Raw genomic sequence first — 12,399 nt, 5'->3', positions numbered from 1 at the left:
TGAGCTGGCAAGCAAAATAATAATACTGAGAAGATGAAGTGTTTTTCAAACTAATACTTAGTATATTAGGAAAAATAAACTAAAAAAAAACCCTGATGAGATGATACGTTCAAGCATCAGTTTCCGCTTGCAGTTCAGTCAGAGACTCTTACTCTCTTTTTATAGAGATAGCACTGAAAGTGAGGATCTACCATAACATTTTGAGGATATCAAGCATTTCTGCTTATGCCATTATCCATTCTTCACAACTTTTCTCAGTAGAGAGCAGATCCTGAGACACACTGATTTCCAGCAGCTCTCAGGAAAGCTAGCCACTAGCTGACCTGCATGGATGGGGATGAGGGGGGTGTGGAAATAAAAGAAAAAAAAAATTGCTGATACTTTCAAAGCCTGTGGCATTTTATACTCCTATTGCTTCTGAATAAAGTACATTTCTCGTTAATCTCTGAAACTTGAAGGGAAGCCAATAAGGTTAGTGTACTTTTTTTCTTTATAAAAGCGCTGTTGATTAAAGCACTTATAATTTAGTTAATACAGACTATACCTGAGGTCTATCAGATACATATTTTGCACAGTGGCGAATGAGGCGGATCGCTTCCATACTGGTATCTGGAAATGCTGCATTGCAGGCAAATTCAGACAAGCACTTTACTGCATCCTGGAAAGAATCTATGGTTGCTGGGAAGTGTTTTTCAAACACAATTGCTGGGAAAAAAGTGTGAACAGAAGAAAAAAAGTGTCACAATTTAAAATTTATTAATTCTAATATGAACTGATTGTAACAGAAGTCATGAGAGCCTGGTTCATTGATTGGTGTTGTCAAATGCTTGAGTAGTAATAAAAACTAAAAAATGAATGCTCAACAACAACAACAAAAACATCACCTAGAGAGCATTCTATTTTGACAGTAAGTAAGTGTTTAAAATAAATCAAGGTAGCTTCTAGTCTAAAGGAGGGAAATCCATCAGATAAGCAAGAACAGAGCAATAGGCTTACTGCTTAACACTAGTCTGTTTGATCAGAGCTGAAGAGGGCTACATAAAGCACGGAGTTACATCTACAAAAGGACTTCCTCAGCAATATGGTCCTGTTGCCTTGATTTTAAATAGTCACTTTTGAGGACAAAAACATTTTTCATCAATCCTGAAAAAGTTTTAGGAACTTGCAGATCTTGAGACAGAATTAAGAGATCCCTTACAGAACTTAAAGCCTGAGATCTACACTAGAATGAGAAGGGAAAAAAAACCAACCCAAATCATAGTGCCACCAGGCTCAGCACGTTCTCCTAAACAGGGCCATAGACAAGCACAATTCAGAAAAGGAAAAAGAAAAGCAAACACATAATAGTAAAATGACTACACAATATTTTTTTCTGGGGGAAAAAAAATAAAATTCTTCACTTAAATGAAAATGTACACATTAAGTAAAATTATCTAAGGCTTGACTTGTTTTACTACAGAATGCTACAAACGTAATTTTTTTTTAAAGAGGCAAAAATGAAGACAGATAACTATAATCTTATTGAATTATTTTCATAAGTATTTTCCCAGATGATTGGTTGAAAAGTGTAAAACCTTGGTTCTAAAGCATAAAGTGGGCTTTACTATGCAGGCTGCAGAGCCAACAGACAAACAAATCTCAGTCTCTGGAGCCACATACACTTTCACGATGTCTGAATATCGTCAATACTCACTGACAATGTGACCTGTAGTCTGGAATGCAAGTTCCACTATACTTTCATCCTGATCTGAGGCTGCCAGATGAAATACTGAAAAAATGTTTTTCCAGCCAGAACGAATGTTAGCAGCCTGGGAATTTACCATCTGTGCAATACACCGTACAACCATGTCTCGAATAGTAGGAGACCTAAATTAAGATAATAAACAATAATTGTTTAAACTAAATTACATAATCAATTAGAATAGTACAATTCTCCAGCAAATGATTTTACAAAAGCAATTTGAAACATTAATTACAAAAGTTGGTGCTTATGATCCCAGGTGATTCAGTTAACTATATGTTATTACCTGTTTCTCTTCATGATATGTTCAAACGGTCTTAGGAAGTCCTTCTGGAATCGGAAATTAGCAAGTTCTCCTTTTTCTAAGAACTTCATTGATAATTGCCTTAATGAGTCTACTGCAAAAATAGCTACATCTTCATTGGGATTGCAGCCAACCTGATAATGTAGAATAGAAACGCATAGTAAGCTTGCATCAGAATTCTTATGAATTCAGCCCAAGTTGCCTTTACATTTGATAACGGAGAACTAAGCACACTGTTAATGCAATTCAATAATCCTTAACCAATTCCAGCTACTTTCTACATTATACATCCTAGCATTTACAATTTTCTAAAGCAAGCTGTCTACAAAGACTTCAACAAGCTGTAATAAAAATGCATGTCAAATATTCACCTGATAAACAGTCAATTTAGACTTGAACAGAAAACAACATCTTATCCCAAGCTTCATAAAACACCCCCAAAAATTAGAAAACATAACTAAAGGCAGCCAGTTCTAGACCCAGGGCACGATAAATAATGTATACTCCTGGTTTTACATGTATTATATTGTGTACCTCTGCCTTCTCACAGGCCTTTCCAGCTTTACAATTTTTGTTGTGTTTTAAGCTACTTGTACAGAAGACAGAAAAACCACTATAATTCAGATGAGCACATGCTTTTCTAACAGATCTCTAAATAAAATTTATTTGTATTGATAATCCAAGGAGTATGCAGTATAACCTTTAAGAGGGATACCTTATTAAAATGATCTCCAATAACTTCCCAGATTCTAGACCACTGTAGCCTTATCCGGCCCATGTTGTAGTAAGAAATCTCTACTATCTTCTGCAGACTAAACATTCGAGGGTGGGTGGCAGACAGCAGTTCATCCATAGATACAGCACAAAGCCAGCGAACGAAATCCACTGTTAAATGACCACAGATTTTAATACAATATTTTTCCAAGATTTAAGACAAAGTTGCTTTTTAGTTTATGGGGAGGTGGGGGGGAAGATAAAACCTACCAATAGCATTTCCATCCAACCTTGTAGATCCCGTAAATATTCTGTAAAATGCAGTTTAAGACGTGGTTACAATTTCTTAAAAAAGCATCTATTAAACATGTATTCAAGATTTTTTAAATAATATATACAGACAACACCTGACTACTTTTCTTTATTAAAAAACAGTTAGTAATTGTGGAAAAATATTGAACTTTGAAAATAAAATCAGACATAGTTCAATTATTTCTAGTATTTAAAAATAGCTCCCATAAGCATGCGTGGAAACTGGGAGGTGCATTGTTTCTAATACTATCTACTCATTGACAGTGACTGATGAATAATGTCAGTAGTTTACAAACAATTCAGTCTTGCTCCAAATACAGAAGTCAAACTTCTCCAGAGTACACAATTCCTATTTGCCTTGAAAAATAGATACCTGAAACACTTCCCATGATGAAGTGGGGAGAAATACTGCAAACCTAAAGAGCTATTGTGTGTTTGACATTAAACCTCCAGTTCACTTTATGTGGTTTTACTGCAATGCAACTTTCATTGAACTGACATGGATCTTGCTGCCTATACTCAATCCCAGAAATGCTTGTAAGTCCTCAGAATGATACCCCTTTGTGATTGTCATTTTTGACAACCATTAAGAAAATCATGTTTTCTGATTTCTTATATGCTGAGAGAGCAAGATCCATTAACACTCCAGTCTGATCAGTACTTTAGGATATAAACAGGGAATGTGTATGATAATTTCTTTCTAACACCTAACCTAAATCTACCCTCCTTTAGCTTAAACCCATTACCCCTTGTCCTATCAATAGGTATTGATACATGTATTATACCTGATCAAATCCAGTTATGACAGATATGATTCATAGAAAGGAAGACTAGAATAAGAATTTTGGTAATTTCAGACAACATCTACATAACCTAGAGGAAAGCAGGAGTCAGTAATCACATTTAGGAGAAAAAGGGTCTGTCTATAATGCTGCCTGTACTAAGGCAAGATGAGATTTGCTATGTGTTACTATATATAGCAAATCAAGATCCTCCGGACAGTACAGCAGTCTTCATTCTGCAACTGCCCTGTAATCTCAGTAAAAAGCCTTCTTGCCTGATCTTTGTTCTGTTCCTTCTTACAAAAATACTTCTGCTCCATTAAAAAAAAAAAAGGAAAAAACCCACAAAACTGAAAAGCACTTTAATATGGTAATATTTATGTAGTTTTTTGAAATATGGCTAAACTAATAATGTCCTATAATTAGCACAGGGTATTCAAACATTGCTTAAAAAGCTTCAGGTGGCAACAGCAAATTTAATACAATACCTGTCTACAGCAACGACAACACTTTGGGAGCTAGTTTCACCAATGGATTCCTGAATACTTGCTATCTGCTTCCAATCCACGTTTCCACCAACTACAGTGAACAAAATTTGAAAAATGGGTAAGAGATAACACAGAAAGGGCTGGGAAGAAAGAGGAAGAGAAGTCATGCCACTACCACTATAATTAAATATATTTTTAATTCACAAAAAAGAGAAGTACATTAATAAATTTCCCTTGCATGAGCTGGGCATCTCAGTGAACAGTTGGATGTTGGTCTAAGTCCTTAGTCTCTAGATTCTCTATCCATGCATAAACTATATTAGTCCTACATTTGGAACAATTGTATGAATAGATACAAGTGAAAAAAAATCAAAAGCACAAGAACCACCTTTTTCTCTCCATCTTTCAATGGATCTTTGGTAATTCTGCTACTGAAAATACACAACATATGATACAGAATACCAGAGAACTTTTCACAATTTATTAGCAGCAAGTGAGTAAATCCATTCTGATAGGTTTTATTTTAATCATTCACAGAGAAGAGCTCCCACCAAAACTCCATCTTAAAGCTACATCTCAAGTACAGCAAAATTATCACCTAGCAATAGTTAGAAAAATCTATAAATAAAAATAGCAGTATTTATTTTGTAGGCTAGGAACTGTAACACACACCTGAGAAAGCTCACATTAAGAAAATGCTAACTTCACAGTGAAGAAATTTCTGAAATTTCTGGCAATCTCTAAGTCCCCTCCATCAAAAAAAGAGCAGAAATCTTGCAACTGTTCTGAGTAATTCCACCTACCCTGTTTTCAGGCTGCCTAAGAAAAAAAACCCTATCAGAAAGACAGGGGAGAACAGAAGACTGAAAGAAGGCCAGCAGTTCTGTTCTTAGAGCTTTGCAGAGACAAAAAGTTCTCATGTTTCAGACTGCCTCCCAAAAGTCTGCCTTTGAGTCTTGCATACTTGGAGGTAGCTGGAGATGACTGGCTGTCAATTGACCTATCTGAAGTATTTTTCTAAGATGTTTATGGAGTAACCTTTCAGTATATACATATGTAACCTTATACTTATTTCAGTAACTTCTCATACTGTCGGGTTTGACCAAGCCTTCTCTTGTAAGCACACAAGCTGCCAGTATCAATTAGTTTGAATCTTGGTAAGGCATCAGCTAGGAAACGTATCAAATGAGCAGCTGTGTGAAGTGAATTTGAAGGGCTGTTTCAACAATTCAGGTAACCCTAACCAACTCTGCCAGTTTACAGGAGAATTACTTGTTATCATAGGATTTATAATCCATGTTGGAAAACCTAAACAGACAGCAGATTCATGAGATCTTTTACAATGAAACATGCTTTATGAAAAACTGATTCCTCAGATTCTCATTGTCCAAAGAGGATTTCTGGTTACCTAAGTGCACTTTGGCTATGACCTACTCACAGCTGCAGATGTCGTCTTCCAACTTTGTGAACAGAAACTAGAGTAGAAGAAAGTAGAACTTCACAGTTACAACTCCAAGGAAGACAACATTCCTACCAAAGCAGCAAAGGAATAGATGTTTATTCATTTACTTTTACAAACCACATGCTTGTGATGCCTTGCATTTCAAATAAAACAAACAAGGGCCACAGCAGGAAGATAATGCAAGAGTGATGAAGACATTCAAATGTAGATGCCTGAAGAGCTATACCTGAATCCTTGTTCAGGCAGTAAATGAGCAAAGGGGATTTTGGGGTGGTTTGTTGTTTTTAAAAACACACACTTTAACTTCAGCAAGGATGAATGCTGCTGCTTACGCACGTCTCATTTTGCAAGTAGGTTTGAAAGATGAAGCTTGTTGCCAGACTGCAACTTCACTTACTCCAATTAAACAATTTTTTTTGCTGTAAAATATGCATCTGTATATATGGACATATGCACTATGGGTTCTTCATAGGAATTTAGGTTTATAGGAAGGTTGCTCAAAAGCCATAGTTCCACAGGATACTTCAGAGTGATCACAGAAAGAAAATTAAAGTATCTGCAACAGAGGATTTTTAGAGAAGAGTGAAAAAACTAAAACAGTTGAGAAAATGGCTATGTTTTAGCAGCCCCCAAGTGTACGACAACCAAATTTCTTTGAGTTAGGCATTTTTCTATAAGATTGAAGTGATATTTAAAAAAAAACAAAAAAAGGTTAAGTTTCTGTATGGGCACTGTAACAAGCATTCCAGAAACTCAATTCAGAGAGAAACATTTTATGCATTTGGGCATAGACTATTTTCCTTAGAAACGTAGTTGATGGAGGAAAAAAGCCTTTATGAGCTGGATCTACACCAATGACTAGCAAGTATGATTTAGAGACACCTGACTACAGTTTACATTCCTGAGCTATTAGGACTTAAAAATTTTAAAAGCCAGTCACTTCAGCGTAGAGAAACTGCCAGCATTTGGAAATAGCAAAGTTGGATAGGTCATTGGGGAACACTAAAACTGGAGGATGCATATTAGAAGGGCAGGAAGAAGCTCAGTATATGAGATGTTGGCAGCTGCATTAATTTCCAGGCATAAGGTTTCCCTTCAGCAACTTTTGGCAAGGTGAGGGGAGTACATAGAGGCAGGCCAAAGGAGAGCACAATGGAAAGAAAAAGACTGACTGCAGAATAAGAAAAACTGTCTGAGGAGAACACAAAGCCAGATGATTAGGACTAGTTGAGTGCTAAGGTCAAGGAAACTAATAAATTAATCATTACTTCTCAAAAAAAAAAAAAAATTACATGAAAAATTGAGGGAACACAAAGCTTTTGCTCAGCTGTGAGTGAAGTTATTCAAAAGGCAGGAGATCGTAAGCATCATACTAAAACTGAAATTTTCTAACAGTCAAATGGAGTTATGTATACTTCCTTGACACTTCCATAGTTTCCCAATACCCTACACCTGTATGTCTTTAACTGCATTCCTATTTAAAAAAAAAAAAAAAAAAAATCAACCTTTTTAAGATAATTTAAGGTAAGACCGGTATACTTTTCCAGGAGGATAGGAAACAACATCTCAGTTATGGAGCAAATTTTGGCACTCAGGCTAGCCTAAAAAAGGCACTTTTATTCAGTACCAAAGTAACCAAAAAAGGAGGAAACAAGATTTCAGAATTTAAGCCAACCTAATATTCCACTTGGTTTGAATACCATGTATTTCTTACAAAGTTTCATAACAGGATGCTTAACCTACACATACTAAATTCGCCTGTTTGGTAAAATACTTGGTGCACTAACATTGAAATATTATTAAATCTGGTCATACCATCAGCAATCCATTCTTACTTGGTCAGCTATATTTTAATAGAAATTAATAATGTAACATTTTCTTACATTTCCCACTCTCCCATCCTAGCAATAATACTTAACAGAGCAAAACAAATATTCCAGAAATAGGAATAGGTCTCTTCAAAGCCTAAGACAGTTTACGAGGACTACTTCATGGTCTTGTCTCCGAACCTCACAGTCAACAATAATGAAATCAAAGGACAAACTTTAATATCTGTCTGAACAAAGCCAGTTAAATGAAATACTTCATATCTGCATTACTTACCCAGTCCCAGCCCCACAAATTCATCGGGTGCCTGATCTTTTGTTCCAGTAAAAGAACCTTCCCTGCCACGCACTGTCCCTGAGATGTAGCGAGGTTTTACTCCAGTTCCTATTAACTGTGCCAGTTCAAGTTGACTGATACATTTCAGAATCTATTCCAGAGAATAAAGACATTGTTTATCAACAAAAAGCAGTTTGAAATAGCACAAAAATAAAATAAAAAATTAAAAAATTTAAGGCAGATCTTTAGAAGAAAAAAAATCCCAAACACTCAAGGTCAGACAAGTATGTCTGTTCTTCTGTCTAAAATTAATATTAATTTAAATACTACTAGTGTCTCGCAATAAACGTCTCACTTGGACATGTTTTGCTACTTTAATTGGCTGAATAATGTGCAATTCTACATAATGTATGTATAAAAGTATATACTTGGCACTTACCTAAAACTCACTGTATTTATGCACAAACAAGTACACTACTGTGTTCAAAATCAGTACACACGCTTTCTTACAGTACGAATACAAATGACTCTTGTACCTCATGCCAGGAATTTCCTAAATAGTTTCCATCTGTATGAGCCACCGTGATGAGAGTTTTAATTGTGTCAATATTCTTCTGCTTCATTTCAGTAATACCAGAACTCACTGTAAGTAATGTAAATCTTGCTAATGCTTGCACATAGGCATCTCTTTCAAGCTATAAATGGGAGAAAAAAAATAATAATAAAGTTGTCTTGTAAGTATTTTCTCACTTTCTTGTTCTTAGTACAATCTGTGTGATTTCAGCAACTATATTGTTTACCTTTCTCTTACTAGAACTGAACTTCCAAAGCATTCTACATAGCAAAAATATCTCACGTTCTTCTGTAGTAAGCTGTGGGATAAAATTGGACTCTTTCTATTCAGGAACATGAAGTGTAATGCCTGACAGCACAGAACACATAGGCTGTTGTTAGGTTTCTGGGTTTGGTCTTTTTGGATTTTGGGAGGGCTTTTTTGGGAAACAGGATGCTGTTTCAGAAGAAATACAGCTTCTTAGCTAAGCTTTTACTATTCTTGTACTATACCTGGACCTGCTCTGAAAATGCTGCCTTATCAGACTCTCTCAAGTTGTAGGATTTTTTTGGCAACAGAATCTAAATAATGTATCTAAAAGGCACATTTTGCCAATTCCACAATACTGGTCAAAACGCATTTGATTTCATAGAATCATAGAATAGGTTTGGGTTGGAAGGGACCTCAAAGATCATCTAGTTCCAACCCCCCTGCTGTGGGCAGAGACACCCTCCACTAGACCACATTGCCCAAAGCCTCATCCAACCCGGTCTTAAACACTTCCAGGGGTGGGGCCTCCACAACCTCTCTCATTTATCTATGCTGTTTGGAACACCTCAGAAGCTTGTGAGGTGAGACTGTCATCAGTGGGTAAACAGCAAGTCATGTATAATCTAAGCAGATTAAATCAATCTCACAAAAAAGAACGTTCCACATGTAGGTGGAAATGTTTTGTACATTAAGTAATTAAAAACAGAACCTTTAATTGAGGTTTCAGAGGTGAGCATGCATAGCTTAAACTATATGGTGTAATTTGGGAATTTTCTTAAAACAAAAAGCCTCCAGCTCCCTCCATTATCTTTCAAGGTGTGTAAAGTAATGTTAACTCTTCTTAGACACCAGTCTTAAATTCTGTATGTTTATTCAATGAAATAGAAAAGTTGTCAGCATCAGTTAAACACAAGAGGAAAAACTTGCTTCCAAGAGAAAAGATCCCTAAGTCAGCTCAAGTACAGATTGACCAGTGTCCTTCAAACCACCAGAACTATCCGGCATCTGAAGTCAGACAACACTGCCATCTAATCAGGGCCTTGTGCAATGGAAGCACCCTGTACCGTACTGAAATCATCAACAAACCAGTATTGTTTTTAATGACATCAACAAAACAGAATTCCCATAGGAAACCAAGAAGGAGTATCACTTATTCTGAAAATACAAACCCAAGTTTTTAAATTTCAGCAAATGAGAAGTGTTCTTTTTTGAAACATTTCCAGTTCAATCAAGTTTGTGCCAAGCCAATGGAAGGGTATGACTGATTCTGGTACATTCTTGGAGCATGGAGATCTTTGAGCAAACATGTCCTTACCCTCCCCACCCAAGGCAGACCATTGCAGGACTGGGAGCTAACCTCTGCAGCTGCTGAAACTGATATTTGTACCAGTCCAACTTTTGCAGCTTAGAAACAAAAATAACAGGAATGTGAGCTTCATTGAACAGCTGCAGGCTCCAGGGGAGGTTTTCTTAATCAAATTTTTAAGTCTGTTCAGTTCGGGGGACACACACACACACACACGGAATGAAGTGGAAAGACAGAGGAAGAAAACCTTACATGATCTCAAATGAGCTTTTTGAAGCAGCTGTATCAGAGGTCCCAATGTGCCCTTCCACATTAGTGATAAAGTTATCTAATTTGCTGAATACAAGTGCAAAGGAAGAGGGAAGCCAAGCATTCATTATCACATCATAGTTCAATAGTTTTTACTTAGTCTTACAAGATTGTTGGTTCTTTTGAGTGTTTTGGGGTTTTTTTCAAATGTTTTCAATGTACACATCAAATAATGCAATGTCAAACATACAAATTTGGCTTGCCCCTCTCTTCAGCTATCCCTACAATGGATTTAGGGCAGACCAGTAGTCCATTTATTAACTAATAGTCCACAATAACATAATAGTAAGTTCACTACTGATGATTTTAAAATGGGGAAAAAGAAGGCAAAAAAAGCACCCAAGTTTAATCAGAATTACCCTCTGGAGTCAGACAGTCTGGAATTCTTGGCATTCTGCTTAATGCAAGATACATTCATACATTACATCAGGAATAACATTTCCAGTACCATAACTGTTAAAATGGTATCCAATTATAGAAGTCTCAGATTAGTATAATCTCTCTGAAGTTGAGAACAATATTTCAAACACAGTTCACAGAGATACGATTTTACTTATGAAACAGGATAGAAAGACTCATTTTATGAAACATCACAACAACGCTAAACAGCTTTGTAACAAAGCTAGAAAGAAAGTACTTTGACATAAAAGTAGTCAACTTGTGGGCAAAACAAAAATTCAGTACGTTGGCATGGCAGCACTTACCACAAAACACCAAGAAAAATAAAGGTCACTTCATTTAGAACACTTTAGTCAAATATCAGATGAAGTAGTAATTGCAGGGGCAGGCAGTCTCTAGGTATTACAGTGCATAGCTTCAGCAACAAGGACTCTTAGAACCTCACTAACATTTCACTCATACATAAATCAGAGTATTGTCTCAATCTTAAATTTTTTACCTGAATGTTGAAAATGCAAGCAATCCTGATTGCACATCGTATACCCTCCAAACAAAGAGAGGCAACTTCTGTGTCATCACAGTCCTGTAGACCCACACTGAATGCAGCTAGAAAAGGCGTCCATGCCAACTGGAACATATTCAAAATAAAAGTTACATTAGCAACTGTTAGTACTTGAAGGGAATATTATAGTTTCAGCATCGTGCTAAAGTGTAAATTCCATCCCTAACTCACATCATTAACCTTGAAGTTGCTTTTTGCCAAAAAGGAAATGGAATAGAATAGACATGAGTCATAGAATAGGACAGAAGTAATGCAGATTGATGCTTACACACACACACAAGCACAACCATCTTCAGATAGCTGCAAAAAAACCAAACCCCAAAGCTATGTCAGTTAGATGTCTGTTGGAGTTTTGGCACTCCTGGAATAACCTTTATCTTTGCACAGTGAGAAATAAAGATAGAGCCTATAGTTATTGCAAGAACCAGTGTATAACAGATTGCTTTATGATGAAAAGAATGTACTTAAATAAGACAAGTTTCTCCTGAAAACACCAGAAGGAAAAAAAAAACAACCCACAAGTAGGGTAAAATAGGGTAGCAACCATTATTAATTCCACTAAAATTATGGTAAGATAACAACAATAAGAGACAGGACATGACTCTTCCCTTGATCTCTCTGCTCTTAATTTTGTTGCCCTTAGCACTCCACCTTTTTTTATCTATGCCACTGTTGATGTTTCCCATTCCTCTTGCTTTAGGTGGGACTGAGAGTGTAATACACTCAACCGCAAATTATTGCGGGAGAGTCCACATGGTCCTGCCCTTGTGGTCAACGATCCCTCTCCACAGGGTGAAAAACTCATCAGAAGATGCAGGGGATCCTGCCATAACTACACATGGTTATGGAGAGGAAACTCCAGGGTACCCAGAATGATTTTAGAAATAATTTTACCTGAAGTCACCCAAGATGAAATACAGAATCAACAGGCACAGCAGGGAGCAACAGATTTCACACTTAATTTAATAATAAAATGATGCACCACAGAGCTTTGGTTTCACTGAAGTCAGCAATTCCAAAAGCACTAGCTCGGAAAAGCATTTAACACTTGCACACACCAAACCATAACTCTGAGACAGTATTAAAGGCATCAG

At 36.5% G+C, this 12,399-nt stretch overlaps 1 protein-coding gene across 3 annotated transcripts in view; it reads right to left on the bottom strand.

Annotated features, from left to right (window-relative positions):
* The window catches only part of ARFGEF1 (ARF guanine nucleotide exchange factor 1), a 270,777-nt gene that overhangs the window by 189,856 nt on the left and 68,522 nt on the right, over positions 1–12,399 (bottom strand). For all 3 annotated transcript variants that reach the window (XR_012833795.1, XR_012833794.1, XM_075743950.1), the window contains exons 20-28: positions 11,243–11,371; positions 8,443–8,601; positions 7,907–8,057; positions 4,342–4,432; positions 3,030–3,070; positions 2,761–2,930; positions 2,028–2,179; positions 1,694–1,866; positions 545–705 (exon numbers count right to left, since the gene is read on the bottom strand). Coding sequence is in view for 1 of the 3 variants with exons in the window: in XM_075743950.1 (XP_075600065.1) it covers positions 545–705; positions 1,694–1,866; positions 2,028–2,179; positions 2,761–2,930; positions 3,030–3,070; positions 4,342–4,432; positions 7,907–8,057; positions 8,443–8,601; positions 11,243–11,371 (1,227 nt within the window). In the remaining 2 variants the exon portion in view is untranslated. The remainder of the gene's footprint in view (positions 1–544; positions 706–1,693; positions 1,867–2,027; positions 2,180–2,760; positions 2,931–3,029; positions 3,071–4,341; positions 4,433–7,906; positions 8,058–8,442; positions 8,602–11,242; positions 11,372–12,399) is intronic.

The sequence above is a fragment of the Balearica regulorum genome, chromosome 2 (assembly GCF_011004875.1).
Source record: "Balearica regulorum gibbericeps isolate bBalReg1 chromosome 2, bBalReg1.pri, whole genome shotgun sequence".
Lineage (NCBI taxonomy): Eukaryota > Metazoa > Chordata > Aves > Gruiformes > Gruidae > Balearica > Balearica regulorum.
The sequence above is the reverse complement of the archived record's forward strand: the minus strand, read 5'-3'. Positions and strand labels throughout refer to the sequence as shown.